This window comes from Polypterus senegalus, chromosome 16 (genome assembly GCF_016835505.1).
Source record: "Polypterus senegalus isolate Bchr_013 chromosome 16, ASM1683550v1, whole genome shotgun sequence".
NCBI classification, from domain to species: domain Eukaryota; kingdom Metazoa; phylum Chordata; class Cladistia; order Polypteriformes; family Polypteridae; genus Polypterus; species Polypterus senegalus.
The window spans coordinates 95,373,774-95,393,767 of record NC_053169.1 but is presented as its reverse complement, the minus strand read 5'-3'; the positions used below and the strand labels follow the sequence as shown (position 1 = coordinate 95,393,767).

At 38.4% G+C, this 19,994-nt stretch overlaps 1 protein-coding gene across 5 annotated transcripts in view; it reads right to left on the bottom strand.

Annotated features, from left to right (window-relative positions):
* The window catches only part of nhsl1b (NHS-like 1b), a 244,446-nt gene that overhangs the window by 7,163 nt on the left and 217,289 nt on the right, over positions 1-19,994 (bottom strand). For 4 of the 5 annotated variants that reach the window (XM_039739040.1, XM_039739041.1, XM_039739045.1 and 1 more), the window contains exons 4-7: positions 15,502-15,694; positions 8,497-8,628; positions 2,827-6,114; positions 673-799 (exon numbers count right to left, since the gene is read on the bottom strand). In XM_039739040.1, coding sequence (XP_039594974.1) covers positions 673-799; positions 2,827-6,114; positions 8,497-8,628; positions 15,502-15,694 — 3,740 coding nt within the window. The remainder of the gene's footprint in view (positions 1-672; positions 800-2,826; positions 6,115-8,496; positions 8,629-15,501; positions 15,695-19,994) is intronic. The other variant, XM_039739042.1, reaches the window with a different exon arrangement.

Genomic DNA, 19,994 nt, shown 5'->3' with positions numbered 1-19,994 from the left:
TCGTACAAGGAAAAGGAACCATGTTTAGACAAATCTGGAGCATTGCAGCATTAGTATGGAGACGGCAGAGCAGAGGGAGGTGGGGTAATCTCGCCCTGCCGGGTGATCTGTGGATACCAGTGGACTGCACAGGAAGGATCTGCAGGTAATTAGGGAGGTGGCGGGTCCAGAGGCTGTACGGCAAAGATTTGTTTTGGTGCCCAGCAAAGTAAAGGGAATACACTGTGGATTGTATTTTGTTTGGGGTTTAAACTATTATTTATGTACTGTGACACTATCATTTCTATCTTCTGAATAAGCTTCTGCACACTTTTGCATACAAAGTCTCATCTGGCTCCTCACTTGCTCTGGTCCACCTCAGTTACAAACTGCTAGATATCCCAAAAGAGGTCGCTGCCCATGTCCTTAAGACGAGACCGTAGTTACCCGAGACCTGCCTGTAATTAAAATCGGCTTTGGTAGAAATGGGGCTCATGGATGGATTTCTTCATAATGGAAATGTTATTTAAATACTGGGGAAATGTATCATCACCAGGTAATCAGATACAGTGATAGTGGGATAGACAGGAAATGCACCGAAAATTAATATAAAAGGAAATTTAATGGAACTCTGAATAATAAGGAATTTAGGGAAGACATGCAATAATAAATGTCAAAAGTTGAAGACAGTACCTGTGTATAGCTGCAAAGAGATCTTCTGTTGTTCTTGGTCGTGTTGGCGTTAATATATCTTCACATCCTTCTCCTAAAGGACTTGAAACTGGTGAAGCTGATATTATTTCTGTTTCAAACACCTCACCTGGAAGACGTGGAGGTAAGCATTGTAAAAAAAAAAAAAATTCAAACATTACTAAAAGACTTCTAAAGGCAATGTGTATCGGTTTGTAATCATTAACACACACAAATATACATCATAAATACAGCGCACATCCACAACTGAGAGAGAGAAAGAAAGAGAGAGAGAAAGACACAGAGAGAGAGAGAGAGACACAGAGAGAGAGAGAGAGAGAGAGAGAGAGAGAGAGAGGTTTTTTTTTTTTATTGTAGTTGAAAGGCAAAACCAAAAGCAAGAAAAGTGCCTCTGAAATCACTGGAAGCTTAAAAAAACAAAATGACCAGAGTTGTCTCTCTCACATCTTGGGCACTCCTGTACTCCTTATTTAAAGTATCATTTATAAAAGCACATTTAGATCATAACACAAGACTAAGCTGCCCTAAATTCTCTGGCACCACTGAAAAAAACTTTCCTTAAGAAAGCGAAGAGATTAGTTTTCTTAGTGGAGGACAAAGTACCTCCAACATTCTGTGGTTGTAAAATGGCATGCAGGCCAACACCTGTCAGCTAGCTAAGCCTCCTACCTCATCAGGTAATGGGTATTAATATAAAGTGACATTTTATAAGGCTTGGTCACAGAAAAAGACACTTCCATTATTTTTAGTGCATATTTAGCCGATATCTTTATCCAAAGTGACAGACAATGTCACTTTAACTTTACTTTCTTTTGCTAACATACCTTTATGTACCAGTTGAGGCACAGGGAGGTTAAGTGATTTTCTCAAAGTCTTAAGTTGTCAGAAGTATAAAAACTAGTGTCCTGGCATGAACACCTCTGCCTCATTCATTCATTCATTCGTTCATTCATTCATTCAGGACAAAATATGACTTCTGAGATCAATTAGGACAGACTCTCCTCCGACCTCCTCTTCATCTGTGTTAAGAAAGCAAGTCAAGAGCCCAAAAGTAACCTTGGTATCAAATCTTTGCAACACAGAAGACAGCTACGTAACAAACCTGCTGGGCACAGCACTGAGTCACAACACCCCCAAAATTGAGCCCAAATCAATCCAAAGGACGTCGGAGTGCTAAATTCCAGGAAGAGTGAAATGTGTGACCTGTGTATGTAGAAAGAGCTGGTCAAAACTTTAACAAGCAGCTCTATTGGTTTACCCTGATGAAAATAACAACGGACAATTTGATTGGCTTATTCTGATCAAGAGTGTAACTGTCAGCCCTTTTGACTTCCACTGATCAATATTATAATGGCCACATCTACTGGCTTGTCATGATCACAATTACAACAGCAGTTCTATTGGTTAATACTAATAAAAAGTATAACAGCCAATTCTATTGGTGTATCCAGATCAAAATGGTAACATTCACTTCTATGGGTTAATTCTAATTAAAATTATAATAGCCAGTTCTATTTGTTAATCCTGATCAAAAACAATGACCGCTAGTACTAATGGTTTATCCTCTCCACTGCCTAGTCCTTCATGTTTACATATACACAATGATCCAATTCTATCATTTTTGAGCTCATCAATACTTTATAATATTCTGTTTACTAAAACTTAAAATGCATCTGTTTTTTGATGAAGTCAAATGCCTGTAATTCTGGTTCTGTAAATAGGTAATAAAAGTCTTCTACTGTACTGCACCTTGCCAAAAGTGAAATCTGGCAGGCAGTGTGGCACAGTAGTTAAGGCGCTGGATTTCAAAATTCCACTGCTAACACTAGGACCAGAAGCAAGTCACTTCATCCACCTGTGCTCCAACTGGAAAAACTAACCACACTGTAATGCCTTCAATAAAGACATCAGCCAAGAAAGTACATAAATACATAGAATTAATTAAGTAATGCATTTGGGAATGTGCTATCTGTGTAAAGAGAAATTAATTGTTTGCATTGACCTCCAGTAAGAGAAGTTGCCAAATTTAATATGAACAATAAGTCGGAGTTCGTTTCATCCTGCACCATTCATTGGTAGCTATAAAATGTCAAGGTACTATTAACTCCTCTCTACTCAAACTATCGAATGACTCACCACTTTCCTCTTCTTTGGTGCTCGTGGAGCTTGCAGCATAGTCGTCACCATTTTCATCTGAATTACTTTTGTCACCTGAAGGCATCGGTACAGTCCAAGAGTCCTGAAATATCCAAGAGCTTCCCGTGGGTGTCTCAATTTCTACTGTCTCGAGGGAATCATACATTTTAGAAGTGGGAGTGGAGCTTTCTGAATCAGTCTCTTCTGCAAACTTTGGGCTATTAAGAAGGCCGATTCCTTCTTTGCCATTTTCAAGGGAAGGAAAACCACCATCTAGAGGGTCAGCCATCTTCAGGATATCAGTGCAATTTGGGTCAGTCTTTTCTTCTGCTACTGGTAAAACAATAAGAGAAAGTTTGGGTCTCTTTGTATGAACCAAGGGTGCTTTTTTCGAAAAAGCACCAGTGTCACTTTCTGCTGAAGAAACCTCACTCTCCAGTAGCATCCTGGCATTTGTGCAGCTCTGATGCTCTTTCTCAGAGGGAGAACCCAAGATGTTTCCTGGTTTGGGAAAAAGTGCTGGATGCCTTTTATTACCAGATTCCTCAAATCTGAAGTTAAAGGCCTTAGTCTCAATAGGTAGGGTGGGCTGAAGATTATCAACATTCGTGGGCTTGCTAACATTATTCTGAAATCGTGAAGATGTCTTCAGTGAGGACGGACGCTCCAAAATTTTAGGCTTCTCTGGTGATAAAGGCTTTTGAAGCTCAGTGTGTTCATTTTCTTTCTGAAATTTTGGCTCATTCTCTAATACTTCCAATTTTCTAACAGATCTTAGTTGTACCATCTGAAGAGTCCTGGGGGTGATAAGGGGCATGGCAGGTTTGCCAACATCCACTGTAGGGGATGATGGCCATTTAGGTGCATTGAGCGGACTGTTCTTACTGATGGATGGCTTAGTTGCCACTTTCAGCACTTCTGGGCTCAAAAGCGGAGGAGCACGAGGCAACTCTGGGAAAGGAGAAATTGAAGCTGACAATGGTGGAGGAGGTAATGGTGGTGGAGGCGGTGGTGGGGGGCTGCTAGCTACTTCACTTGAAAAACAGCCATCTAGAAGAACCTCGGGGGGTGGAGGAGGGAAACTAGGAGATGCAGGAGGGGGTGAAGGAGGTTCAGGCTCTGGTTGGTCCGGTGTTGGCAGAACTACACCAAGTTTGAATGTAAAAGCCGGCTGGTTTTCAGCAGTCAGTAAGGAAGGAGTAGATGGACCAGGTGGAAGAGGAGATGCTACTGATGAACTTCCCATAGTAGAGTCATCTGCACACACAAATGATTTAGGCAAATGAGTAAATGGAGGTGGATTATTCACCTGGCTGACTTGATTTTTTGTTGTGTCAGAGGTGTTCGATGATAAAGATGTTGACGAGGATGAAACGGACAGAGAGGACAACAATGATGACTTTCGTTCAGGCACTTTTGGTTTAGGCTTTCCACCTGGTGACATGGACCTTAAGAATACAGGCACTGGTGTGCCAGCCGTTGGAGTATTGGACTGGCTTGAGTAACCACTTGAGGGTGATGTCACTCTGTGAATTTTTTCTGGAGAAGGGGCCATTTTAGGCTTGACAGATGACTGTGGTTCTGTTGATCTGGGTTCACTGGGCAGATTATTGTAATTTGAGATGTTCCCACAGCCAACAGGTTCAGGACCTCTGTTTGAAACCGATGCTACAGGATGACCCTGGGCTCCAGAGAGGTCCACGTAATACCCCCAGGCTTCTGCATACTCTGATCGTATGCTGCTGGTATCACTCTGAGAAGGGGTCACTGGGCAGATAGAGTAGACATTGGGCCCAGTAGCAGACACGCTGCTGGTGGCACTGACCGTGCTTTGGCTGCGAGACCGTAAAATCCAAGGGTCATCATAGTCACTACATGGGCTCTGAGATGGGGAAGAACTGTTCTTGCATTTTAAGCCAAGATGTAATGAATTCTGCAAAGAAGCAATCAGTGTTTCGTTCAGGATGGTGTCATTTGAGTGCGACTTCTTGGCTGGTCTGCGCCTCAAAGAGTCTGTTCTGGTGGGAGGGAGAGGAGGTCTCTTGGTCTTTTTCAAGGAGATACTGCGTGTCAGAGACCTGTCGCTGTAAAGGCTTGAACCACTATCCTGACAATGATGCTCTCTATTTTCATACATAGTTTGTGCGGTGATCCCGATCCCATTTAATCCAGATTGGCTTCTAGTATGAATTCCTGAGTCCAGATGCATTGATGTGTAGTATCCATCTATGTCAACAGAATATAATGAGCTGGAGTCCGCCTTATTGGAATTCCTGTCCAGGCTGTTATAAATGCGATTCATGGGTGTGGAGGTGCTTGCTGTTGCAGGATTCTGAGCCATGACGTTCTCAGGTATGTCATATATCCACTGGTCTGCAGGGATGGGGTTTTCACTTTGAAGGCTGTTTTCTGAGTAGCTACAATCAGTTCTGGCATCCTTGGTGCTGCTGCACCCATTTCTTCTCTCCATGGTACTGCATTGTGAACCCACAGTTGTGCTGCTACTGGCACCAATGGAATGAGGAGAATTACTGTGGGTGGACATTATTGAAGGTGTAAAAGATGACTGGCTCTCGCTGACACTTAGGCTAGGACTGCAAAGGGATCTTGTAGCTGCATGTGTAGTGGAGTTTGCAAGGGTACATGAGGGTCCAGTATTTTGTGAAGTATGGATAGTGATTACCTCAACAGATGATGGGAGTGTGGCGTTGGGTATGACAGATGTTGAGTATGTTGCACGTGGAGAGACCACACAGGCTGGGCCTGTCACTCCTTCACTCTGGCTATTCTTCACTTCCTGGGACTTGGGTCTGGGTAACGTGCCAGTTTTGGGTGTGTTCCTGAGATGAACGACACTTTCATCTACTTGAAGTTTGCTTATCTGGCGTGGCAAAGTGCTTGGAGACAAACCATCTGATCTGTACATGGCACTATAAGGCTGCTCAATTGCCTGCAGTGACACCCTAGCACCAGTCCTCGGCAGGCTATGGAAACGTACATCTCCATTAACATGAGAGCTAAAGATGACACCTACAGTATCACACGCCGAAGATACAGTCTGGGAAGAAGTGGACAGCTGGGCCATCTGCGCAGCAATTCCCTGCCCCTTTTGTGCTCGGATTCTTCTGACAGAAGGTGGCACAATTTTGATATCTTCAGTCTGGCAGCTTGAATCCCGCATCTCCGTTCTCCTCAAAGCTGCGGAAGCACTGCCCATCCTGCCAAGAGTCGAGTACTGCCCAGGGAGACACACTGAATGACCTCGCACCTCATTCTGTCCCACTCCAGCTGCAAAAGAGTAAACAGCGACATACAGGTGAACAGACTTTTAACTTCAGTCACCCCCCAAGTTGAGTAAGTGAAGCAAAACTGTGGTGTTTGTCAAATGATGGCTCTTTACATTACTGATCCCCTGGTATGTTCCTTAAGGCCCTGTCACATTGCAGGATTTTTCCAGTGATTTTCAGATACAATATTGAATAAGTTTAAAGCAACATCTCCAGGTGCTTTAGTTTTGAGCATGGGCAAAACTGAAGACTGGGTCAGAGCATTGCCAAAACGGCAGGTCTTCTAGGGTATTCCCGTGTGGTCCAAGAAAGGACAACCAGTGAACCAGCTACAGGGTCATGAATGGCCCGTCTCATCCAATCTCACAGAAGAGCTACTGTAGCGCAGATTACTGAAAAACAATGTTGGCCATGACAGAGTGTCAAAACGCACAATGATTTTCAATTTATGAATGCACTCAATAATACGGAACACTAAACATACTCTACATTTCACATTATGGGAAGAATGAATGGCAAAATGAATTGCTCCCCAGGCGAAGTGCATTGTCTCATGCTTACTGAAGAGAAGTAAATCAAATCAAGGGGATGAGCATTTCCACACATGTGCCAGTCTTAAGCTTGCATTCAGGCAGGACAGAACGGCAGCAAGTGGACTACTACTGGAAATCATGTGGAGAGAGCTCTGACTTTAGGATTTGACTGTTCACAGCGCTAGGCCCAAACCTTTACAACTGCACATCACCAAGTGTTTGTTAGATAAAAACACACACAGAGGATTAGTTTGAAAAAAACACACAGAAATTGAAAGGAAATGGATGATATGGTGTTAAAGTAGACACAGAATGTCTTTGAAGATGTATAGTGAGACACCAGCACCATAAGACATGTTTTAAGTGATGACTAGCATTCTATGGTGTCTGCCTGCTCTGTGCACCTTAATAAACGTTAATTACTTGACAATGCCTGCTGAAACCCGTCACTCGGTCAACCTTATACAGCAACATAATAATTATTATCATAAACCAGATAAAAATAAAAGCTCAACTGGAAGCCTTTATTGCTAATATGTGCTGGTTTTTGCAGTATTTTGATTGGACTGCTTTACATTGTACGTCGCTCTTTCTTCATCTCTTACTCTATCCTATAATATTTATTTCTGTTCTTTAATGACAACTATGTCCTTGGATTTTTCAGGTAAGGGAGACAAGAGTTTCAAGGTCATGTCTACACGACCGTATGAACGTATTAATTAATGTTATCCCCTCCCATTAACAATTTTCAGGACAATACTTTCTCCGTTGCCTCAAGGCAGCCCACTTCTAATGGTTTGTAAAGTTCCTTTTCGTACCTTTTCGTATGAAAGCTGCCAAATACTGCTGGCTAAAGGTACATTTACTTGGCTACATTCTGTACCTGCCTGTTTAAAGGCCATGTGACATTACCCAACTTTTTGAGTGATTTTTAGTAGCAGACTTTATTTACATAACCTTAGTGTGTCGGAGGTAGTCAGCGGTGCACTTCTGTGACTTCCAGTCATTTAGTCACTCCTACTATTCCACAACTCACCACGACACACTCAAACAGATTTAATTCATTTTGTCTTTGGCTGTAGAGGCACAATACAGGAGAGAATCATCTGCCTGACATCTTGTGTTTTACTTGCCACAACAGAATGGAGGCAGAACTGGGGGGCAGAGACTGCAAATGAACAAGCTGTACCTGTAAACTCTTCATGGAGCACCAGCTCCCTCAGGTAGCGTGTTATTCCCCGTCAGAAAAAGGTGCAAGCAAGCGATTCTATGCAAAATAAACTGGCATACTCAGGCAATGAGATTGGTGATTGAAGTCTTCAAGTTTGACGTAGCCTCCGGCCAGAGGTAACGTGATGTAACACTGGTTCCCGTCAAGATACAACAGATAGAGACGTTTGGTGAACACACTTTCTACCCTTTCACTGCCATAATACTACAATGATAATCTCATTATATTTAGAGCAAAACCTTTGGTAAATCTGGATATTTACAAAGATCCTATTCCAGACAAATACTGACGTAAGTAAGAACAACAACATGACAAGCTCACCGGCTGGAACTATAAAACAAAAGAGTGTAGCTTCTAGCAGGACAGATCAGATCCCAGGTCTTTGAATGTGAATGTGATGCTTCATTTTCCGTTATACCCTATAGTAAGAAACCAGCCCAGCTCACAGTGTAAGGAATGCAGCGTTATCTTCAAAACAAACGCAGCCCTTCAGACTCCACTCCATACCATGCAGGTTATCAGACTGTATTTTTTTTATTCAGAGATGGAAAATTGAATCCATTAAGAGGAAAAGGGTAACAATATTGAAAAGACAGAATACAGTACTGATAAGCCATACCTAGTTCCTTCTGGATGTTGTCAGGAACCCCTGTAATTGTCTTTCTCCTTTTGACTTTCTTCGGCCGTCTGACGACAGTGTCAGTGTTAACTAGTGACCGCCGAATGCTGGCCTGGCGGTCAAAAGTCTCTCCTGATGCAAAGTAGCAGAGCAAGCAAACCAGTGGTTAATGACACACATGCAGACTACATGCATCCAAAAACTACATGAAATGACACTTCTAAGAAAGCTTCAATGATATTTTGCTTTATACTGACATGGTTTGTTAGTTCACAGCTACAGGAAATACTTTAAACAAAAAATGATAACTACATTTCAGCTGGTGCCACTTGGTGGTAAAAAATAATGAGTTCTACTTTTCTAAAATGGTGTCTGTGCTTCTAGAGATGGAACAAGGCAGTATATGGATGACCCTAAAATCGGAGTCTAAACACATGGAGGGGTTGTTACTAAAGAGAACAAAGTCCAACATGCTAACCAACTGAAGCTTCAAGAAAACCAAGCTCAAGACTCCACTAACCAAACATTCACTGAACACCACACACAACAGATTTGTACTTTTATCCTGAATCTCAGACACTGAGGGGTCCACTGTACTGCCAAAGAAGTAGCAGAATACAGAATAGTATCAGATCAGGAGATGAGAAAAACATTCAAAGACCAAGTGGGGAGGGAAAAACAAATAAATAAATCAAATAAAACGCCTAAGCCAAAATCACAGTCAAAAAGAACTGCTGTAGTTTCAAACTGGAGTACCACTAAAAAACATACATGCCAGCACTGGCGTCAGGTGGCATATTGGTATTTAAAGTACCAAGCTACCAGATTTTTAAAATGGTACTATAACAGCGTTATACAAAATTTGATACCAGCATTTTAATGGTTGCACCCCAAACCTGATGCTTCTGGGGGATGTGGTCCGTTATTTGCATTGATATCACTTTGCTCCCGATACTGAAGTGTGAAAGTGTGTATCGGTACCAGAACAACAAACACACCAGAGCTTTAGAGTAATCTGCAATCTTGGATCGTAAAACATCAATGGTGATGACTTTTTGAAGTTATGATGCACAGCTACAAGTTCTGGGTCCGCTAGCAACTAGGAGTCGCACCTTAACAACTGGAGTCCCAAACCAGCATTGCCCACAAAAATAAAATGGCGATGCCACATATGGTAATAAAAACAACATCATGATCATGGTCACCAAAACATCAACATGATAATCTTATACTCTTAAGTAGAAACTTAAGAATTCTTTTGCAGAAAGTAATAAAAAAAATGTATTATGAAAGAAAATAATTTTAATAGTGTGACAATGGCAACATTTATGACACCAACCCTTATACTGTCACAATGGTAACATCACAAACCACATCCTCCACTAATGAGCAATAAAACCACAAAATACACATGAAATACACAAATGTAGCATCTCATGACAATTTAATTTTAGAAACCTTAAAATGAACTTCTATTCCTAAATTAGTGAAAGAAATTAATTCCTTATACCAAAAAAAAAAAAAAAAGAGAAAAACAATTGAAAAATGGCAGGTAAATTATACAAAAGACTCAAAAATCATTACTGGTGCCTTGGCAAGCAAGTGAACACAAAACATTTAAAAGTCAAAGATGGCCATTTAACACAACAATATGTCAAACCAATAAAGGCTACAGTCCTCCGACATGGGGCTTGTTGCAATTATAACTAAAATGTGTGCACAGTATTAGTGAACTTATACCATAAACGCGTTGTCAACACAAAGCTACCTTTTCAAGTGGGCTTGGTGACAAAAAGAAACTAGAAAGCATGGTAATGAGGACCACATGTAAACATTTTGGAATGCTTTACATCATACAGTGTCTGCTTGGGGCCACCATACAATTTCACACATGGCCAAAATATGCCATCAGGCACAGATTCAGCTGTTTGTCAATCTAACAAACTTGGAGGGAGCTTACAAATGAACAAAAACGTCAGTATCTTTACATTTACAAGTCCTACAGCAGGGCACCCCCCGAGCCCTGTCTTCGTGAGCCCCTATTCTTACAGACCTTACATCAAACAGACGCATCGTGTGCACTCATGCATGCAACTTTCTGTAAAGTCTCAGCCTGAAGGGAATTTATCAGTCAAGCCACAATGTCAATTAGAATAATCTAGAAATGAACACTAGAATTACCAGAGCCAATGAGAAAAGAAACAGACAAATATATGGGACATTGGGTATAAATTTATGGCACTTGTAAAAGTTAGATGTTTTCAGTTTTATTCTCTCAATGATGATCACGCTCTAACACCCCCAGGCCCCTGACTCTAAGTAACAGCGCCAGCGTAAATTCACATCCGATCTGACGCTGTTCGTTTTCAAATGATATTGCATTAATGTGATGAACTTCTCTGATTGGTACTATTCAGGTCATAAAATGATTTCTTCAAAATATCATATATACCTATGTCTGTGTTTTTTTTTGACATCATACACCATAAGGTGCATACTAATTCTGCGTGAGCAAGAACACTCAACAAAACTGAATTAAAAAAAAAATAAATAAAGTGACGGTGAGATACGAAGAAGGCAGATTCACCAGCGTTTGTTGCATCAGCTTTTATCCCTCCAGATCAGAGAATGTCCAGTTCCATTGCCTCAAAACACCACTCACATCTACAGTTATTCCCAGTTTCAAATAAAAACTAACAGCGTCAGCGTGAGTGAGAGAATAAAAGTGAAAAAAAAAAGGTAACTTTTACAAATACAGTACTATAAATGTACACGGTCTGTTACAGACGCAAACCAAATATATATGTGTACTGTATAATATTAACAATAAGAGCAGCTCACTACTGAAAACAGGAAATATAGGAGACAGTCAGGATCGAGCCGTAGACTCTTGAATATAAGTCGGCAAATCTTAGCGCTACGCCACGGAAGCTGTTGTATCATCCTTGAACCTTTTGTGAAAGTGTTTATTTGACCTCTGGACTTCAGGCTTCACACATTCTATAGTTTATGCCTACATTTTGTAACATTTATTACTATTTATTACATTTTTACAATTCCACCCTGGGGAATAAATGCTAACATTATTCAAAGTTATTGTCTGCTTTTACATGCATTTTTATTACTCTTTAATTTAATATTGTATTTTGTATCAGTATACTGCTGCTGGATTATGTGAATTTCCCCTTGGGATTAATAAAGTATCTATCTATGTAAAATATGAAAAAGTTTCTGTTTACACAATGTGTTCACACAGATTACCGTAGAAACGGAACACACATGAAATGCGCAATTTCCACTCTAAAACTCCAGCACTTCACTCGCTCCCAGATAATCAAACAAGGCATGAATGGATTTAAGGTGGGTCAGATTTACGAGTCTTCTCATAGGCTCTGGTAATTCTAGTGTTAAGGAGGTTGATTCCTATAGGAAAATATTTTGGTATCTTTCCTTATATTTTTAATGGTACATTTTTAGATTAAAATTTCAAAACGGTCTCCAAAATAAGTATGATAAAATATATTTAAGATGTTCTAAATTAAGACAATCAATTTTGGTCAAGGAACCCCAGCAGCTTTTACTTTCTCCAACATACATGATGGCTGGAGCTTTTGGTTTCCTCTCCTCTCCGGCCATCTGACCAAGTTTTGGACTCAAACTTGAATAGTCATAATGGTAAAAGTCAAAAATGCTATAAAGTTAACTCTTTCAGGGCAGGTGTCGACAAAGGTCAATAGGAAAGGCAGAAGATGGGAATTGACAAAAGTGGACGTCATCGGGTAGAAGGCAAAATGTTGAGTAAAATCACATATAACACAGTGCAAAGAATTCACACTAAAACATGGTGTACAGACAAAAGTGGAAATGTGCGTGGCTTTACGCCAAGTTTAGTGTTTAAACATCTCCAAGTGAGCGTGGAAATGGGCGTACACAACATTTTTGTGCTATACATCAGGCCCCTGGAATATACTCTTTAAATTTATGCTCTAGATGGTAGCAAACACTGCTAGATAAACTGAGTTGTATGCACTTAACAGAACAAAATCAAATATTGGCATTCACCATCTTCAAAATAAATGTTTTTTGGTAAATTATTTAAGACTTGGATTTTGAACTGTCAGAATGGTACGAGTCTGGCAAATTTATAATGGGCTTTATACTTTTTTTTCTCTCCTGAAAAACTCTTGTATAGATTTTTGGATTCAATTTCAGGGTACACTTCTGGCTGTGTGCTTTAGTCTGTTTTCCCCTGTAAATTTTATTTTGTTATTAATTTGCACCATGATACCATTTTGTTTTGTATATGGGTGCCACCATTCTTTAAGTCTCATCATCAAGACGCTACTCCTGGTTGCCAGGGGCATGAAGTCGAATGTCACAGAGTCAGACGTCATTTACGCAATGCTTTAAATACCAGCACAACGGGTCTCTCTCCTCCTCTAGGATTGGGGATAAAGCAAAGGGATTTATCATGCCTTTTTTCTGTATTGTGGTTATGAAATGTTAGCACTCCCTTTTGATTTCTACTTCTGGTTAAAGTTTTGGCAACATTTTTTGTGTCCTCTTGGTTGACAACGTGTTTCTGGCTTTTGACATAGCTTCATTGCCTGGTCAGTTTGAATTAAATCCCCTTACTCTGTTTGTTGGCAGTATAAACAGATGAGGATTCTAAACTGTGAGAAGAAACGAGTAATGCCAGTGATGCCAAAAAATGGTATCCACGAACAGTCGGACTTAGCACCTATTGGCCTTGAATGGTATCATACGCTTAAAAATTGTTCTCCACAAATTGAGTAATAAAAACAGTTTTGGCATTTTTTACAAAGTTTTTCTGAAAAAATTACCCTACAGTCTTTAAGGAAAAAAAAAATCAGCCTCAAATCAAAGAGGTAGTATTATTTAAAGTTACGTTTAACCCTATTAGGGGCTCTTCCATTCTTATTCAATTAATGTGATTTTTTTGTATTGTCAATTTAATTTAACTGGTGCACTTTCGTTGTACTTTTTATTCTTTCTTTTACTTGCTGTAAAGTACTTTAGATGTATACAGGGGGTCCTCAAGTTACGACACAGTTCCGTTCCTACAGCAGTGATGTGACCCGAATTTTGGTGTAAGTCAAAACTCACCCTAGCCTAAGTCACTTACGTATCCTAACACATGTGCAAAATCCTAATCTAGAACATTAAAACACAACTAAGCCACAGAAAAAGGACATAAATATACTGTACTGTACTAACAGAAAAGGTTAAGTGTAAAAAAAAAAAAAAAAAATCCTTACCTTTATTCCTTCTCACGTCTCAACTTTTTAAAGTTTTTATGGGAGTGAGCGTTGTAAACTCGAAACGTTGTAACCCGAGGACCCCCTGTACCATTTTTTTTAAATCAAAAAGTACTACTGAAATGAACATTGTTGAATGCGGTGCCTTCCTCCTTCATAGAATTAGCAGATTGGAGTTTTATGCTTTGTACTTCTGCTTTTTGTTGCATTTGTGAGAGATACAAATGAGTGTGACTGACCATAAAAACTGTTAGGAATGTATATTTAAAAAATATTGCTATTCTTTATTTTGTAAAAATCAGATGTTACTACACTTGTTTTGGGGGTGTTCCTAGCCCAGAAATCTGATTCTGTACATAGTTTTTGTTAATTAAGTTTTTTATAATTTTATTTAACCCATTTTTGCTGCCTTATTGCCAGTGCCACCATTGCTTGGACATCCGACTTTGTTAGAAAGTGTCCTCAAAGGTTGTGACTCTTTGGTAACGCGATGGGAACAAAAGAAAAGAAGTTTTTCCTATCTGAATTTGCGCATAATAAAACCCTTTGTGAAACCTCCCTTTTCACTCTTTTCAAAATGCTTTTCCTAGCCTTGTCCCGTGCTTAGTACTACAATTTTCATCTCTTGCTTTGGCTTTGGTTGCAGTGCTAATTAACTTCCCAATTTCTATTTTTTTTTGTTTGGCTTTAAAGCCTTTTCTCACCCCTCAGTCACCATCATAAAATATTACTTTGCTTGTGTGTCTAGCATAACAAAGAAAAAAGTAATGCTTACCCACCTAATCCTAAAAAATGGTACCTGCACCATTGGCACCCGCTGACTGACTTCAAACAACTAATCAATTCAATGCTACCATAAAACCATGTCAATATAAAAAAACAAAAAAAAAAAAACAAGATAACATTCTTCTAAAAAAATGTCACAAATGATAAATGAAACACAGAAAAAAGAACAAACACAATGCAATTCACTGAGTGTTTTATGACTTTTAGCTTCATTTGTTACAGGAAATAAAACTGCAAACTTGTTCCTGTAAAGACACTTGTCTGTTAGCAACATCAGTGTTTTCCACTGAGAAGTACTTGGCTCCATAATTTGACCCTACACTAAGAAAATACATTTACTTTAATTATTTTACCATGTGTAATGACCAAATCTAGGCAGCTGATGAAGGGAACAGGCGGTGACATACGAGTCTACATGGGTAGAATGGAGAGAGGAATATGGGCAGAATATGGAAGACCACAGCAAATAATATAAGCAAATATACAAAATATTGCCAATAGGAGTCCAAATGGTAAAACTGAGAATGTATTAAGCTTAAACATGTAACAAAAATGAACAAATCATCTAAGAACTGGCTCAAACTGTATTAAATCAATGGTCTTCCAAAAGAAGCTGCTATCCACTTTGCATGAGATGCACAAAAAGGCTCATCACAGACGGCTGTTAATTTCATTGAACTTCATATGAAGTGGAATACAATTAGAAGAACTCACAAAGCAGACATTTTCAGATTTAGAATTCTATCTTTTCTTGAAGGAAGTGGCAATAAGTTAATAGTTTTAAGGATAAGAAAATGACTCTCAACAATATGATGGCTCAGGGACTGATTTGTGAAAAAGCTGCTGTAAATGAAAATCCATTATAATTTACTAAATGTTAATGTTTACATATTCAGTAGAATTAACACAAAAAATGCCAAATGTTGAAAATGAGAACTACCTGTTACATTGATGGGAATAACATCAGCCTGCACTGCCTGGGCCTGCTGACGCATCTTCTCTTCTGGAGTGGGCAAAGGCAAGGACTTGGTCCAGTTGGTCTGGATGTCAATCTCAGAAACATCCCCGATCAGTGGGGTTTTAGGTCTCATTGAATAAACCAGCTTCTCTTCATCTGGAGCAGAAACTGTGGACTTCAGAAAGAAAAAATCTATTAAAATACAACTTAAAATTATTTGGACATTCCTGATTTATTCTGGTCACCTGCTACCTCAAGTAGGTTACTGGTGCCATCAAAGAATGACCACAACATTTGAGCTGAGCTGACCAGTAATTTTGAAATGGAAGTTAAGTGTGCTTAAGAGAAAACATGAATGGATAGCTGGATTGCAAACACATACGGATATTAAGAAAAATATTCACAACATGAAAATTAATGAAGTTTATAGATAAAAAAAAAAAAGTTTCAATTATCTGATTAATGTAAGTTTGCTTCATATGAAATATGAAAAATATCATGCACAAGGCAGGAACAATCCTTGGAAAGGGCACTAGTTTGTCAAAGGATGAACGTGTGTGCACACACAAAAGCTAATTTAGCAAAGCCATAGCACCCAACCTGCATGTCTTTGGACAATGGGAAGAAACCTATGCATTTCATATGAAGGTGATGTAACTGATCTTCCAGAAGTTCAAATGTTTTAAATCCTAATCTGCTAGTCCAGTTTAGCTCCCTCCCTTTATTAGCATGTGAAGAATTTAAACCTAGTATGTACATCTCTAGCTTTATTTTTCTGACTCCCTGACAGGCCTCTTGCCCAATGAATGAGGGAGAGAGGTGGGCCTTCCTTTCAAAAGCTTGGTTCAGTATGACCATGTTTCTCCTACATGCACTGCTCTAGTTTTTCTTATAAGTATTTATGTAATAAAATTTCAGCAAAAAATACAAGTGTTTTGCTCACTGTGACCATACAACTGGATGACGTGACATGTGGATTGTGTGAAACGATTAACAAAAGATTATGACACCGATTTTTTTTTCACAGTTTGCTGCTGTATAACACTGGCCACCATTGAGTTCTGTTACAGCATAAACTTCTTTCTCACCATTAAACACGAAAACATAAAATTACATCACTACAAAGAACATGGGGTAAACAAGATATAAGGGTATTATAACTTTATAAATATTACACACTTATTGTAATCTTTATTCATAAACTGTACTGCAAATATTTTTTTAACGATGTAGAGAAACTTATCAGCTAACATTATTGGCAAGGACTTAACCAGTCTTTTCACCATCACAATAGACATGACAACACACATTCCATTATGAATGGCTTAAATTCAATTAAAAGGACAAGGTTGTATTTATCAGCTTTTAGAATAAACATTTTTTTTCGATACACAACATTTAAAGATCGACATACTGACACAGTTTGAGTGCAGGTGACCTAAGTGGCTTTGTACCAAGTAAGCAGACCTGAGCCCCAGCTGGATGCATTCCAAACTTTCTCCTTATTTTATTCCCTCTACTCTGCTGCCGCTTGCCCTGCTGAATGTGCTCAAGCCAAACACAGCGTAAAGTGGCTCTGCATGAACATTGTTTCTTCACCATCACTATTAACATGATAAATTTCAACTCATTATTTTATAGTGATCAATAATACAATATACTTGAAATAGGTTTAAAAAAAAAAACAATAAGTTACATGAAGTACAAAAAACAGCTCTGGTACTCAAATCGAAGGCCATGCCATGAATGCCACCAGGCCTGGGAGTTCTGTGTGTTACGTGATAAACAGCTGACCAAATGACAGAGCAGTGGGAGGCAAAACGTGTCACAGAATTGTCTTCCAATCTGTTTTGTAATGAAAGCCTTTTGAATCAGCTAACCTACTTTTCTTTGAAGTGGTGGACGTTGTCAGGACATATTACTGTCAAAGAACACAGACAGCTTGGCTGTTAGTGAAGCACAAAAAAAATCCAAGACTGCTGGTCATGTTTTGCCCTTTTTTTTCTTTTCAAATGATTGCACTGATGTGATGAAACATAATATATGGACTGATGGAAAGAAGGAAGCATTGAAGCTGCTATGGAGCAGAACTGCAGTATAATAAGAACTTTGTTTTCTCCAGTTAAGTACCTTATTTATCAACTGATTGTTTTTAATTTCATTAACTCAGATAATGCTTTGATAGATTTAATATTTCCAGAAAAATTATGAAACTAATTCTCAGTTAATGATCAAATAAAAATACAAATAATTAGCTCTCATACTCCCAAATCAGTGTGAGAGAGACACTTAAAAAAGCTCATTTTAAATCACTAAATTGAAAACTTACTAATGAATTATTATTATTTACACGGCTTACAATCTGGTTGTATAAAGCTGGATCAGGATCAAGATTGTGTTGCATACATTTGTAAAACACTTTGAGATAATTGTGCTACAAATACATAAAAATAATTTAGATCGATGTATATTTGATTGTTATAAAGAATGCATTTTATTTGCTTTTAAAGCTTAGCAAAACTTAGCAATGTAATCAATAAATAATAAGCATACATTTTACTTATATAGTGTATTTTTCTTCCTCAAAGCTTAAACTAAAAAAAAAATATCTCCAAAAGATTTTAATCTAAAAGGCTACCCACTTCAAAATTCTATGGATGGATTAATGAATAGATAAATAGTCAGAGACTTTACTGATCCCAAGGGTAAAGTGAAGTGCTGCCTCAGCCCACACACATTAAACAGGCAAAATCCACACAATTGAAGTGTTAGTAAATACACGTGTCCATACCATTAGCATAACAAATAGTCATAATAAAAAAAAAAACTGATTAAAGGACTCAGGAGTGAAACAATTCTGCTACTGCAAAAATACTTTTCCCTATAAAAGAATCACTTGCTACATCCACTCTACTATGTTTTTGTTTAAAAAACATCAATCAATCTATCTATCTATCTATCAATCGATCCATCCATCATGCTTTATTTTTCCTCAAGGGGAAATAAAAAAAATCATCAATCTATGCCTTTCATATCTATTTATCTACCATATACTACCTTTGTTATTTACCTATGAAAATGTACCTACTAGTCTATCTATCAGAGAGGTTATGAATCTGAACAAATGATTTATATAAAGATAAAGACAGCAATCAATAATGAAGTAAAATTAAAAAAATGTGCTGTAAAAATAAACCAATAGATGAAAGATCAAAGACAGAAATAAAAACGTTTCGCACCCAACATCAATATCGATGAACAATAACATTTTGCAGTAGCCTGCTAATGAAATACCAAAATGCCAAATAAATGCCAGAGGAAGCCGAGACTTAGTAAGTCAAGGACACTCACTATCGTGACCACCTTCAGTCCTTTTCAGAGTGTCTTGTATATTTAATTGCATCCCATTTCATATGATAATTCCGAGATGGCATTTTTGTTTTATTAATTGGACCATAGGCAGACTAAATGCTTGTACTGGCAAAGAACTACTGTTAAACCACCAGCACATGCAAGCTCTTACTACCAAATAAATTGAATTAGCTGAAAGGGCAGTTATGTTTCGATTTATCAGTTTTATAAATTAGCTGAACAGGTATAATTATTAATGTTGATATTGATGGGTCTTACAGTTCTTTAACTACCCAATTAACAGTTCACCGGGTTTTCCACAAAGTAAACTATAGCAGCCTTTTTCCAAAAATTTCACATACAGATAATAAAACATTGACTATAAACTTAAGTAACCGCTGCTCGTCATAAAATAACACCAAGGAGTTGTATCATCAAGTAAACAAAGAGAAAGAAAGGAGTTATATTCATTTTAAGGGGATCAAATCAAACTACACGTCATGTAGCACACAATGCTAATAAACAAAGCATGTTTACACACAAACACATCCTCTGTAGAGGCAACACAGTAGGATAGAAGAGTGTGTGTTTGCTGTAGGAAGAGCTAGAAGGCTCAGCCACACGGGACTGCAAAGCTGCCATCTACCTACAGACAGGGTCACATCAGTCAAACTCAGGTCGGGTACCTTATGATTCCAGGATGTCAGATGATGGCAGATGTTTAGACAAGGTTGGCCGATGCAGTCTAGGAAATTAGACTGTTATGTTAAGGAAAGGAGAAAAAGAAAAACGAAAAAACAGCACATGATAATGAAATGAAATTAAACCAAATACAAACACTATGTAAGTAAAACAATTGTTTAAAATGTAAATACAACCAAGATGATTCATTTACATGCACGCACATAAACCAAAGCAGAACGTCTAACAGCTTAACTCCGTACTATACATACTACATGTAAACAGAAACTCACACCTGTATTTGGGTAAAATTTGCATAAAAATGATTATTCTTGTACTCAAGTTAATATTCTGGTTTAAATATCTTTTAGCTGGTCCATTGCTATTTCAGGCATTACAACATGTACAATTTGATTTTTTAAATTAGATTATTTTTATTTTAA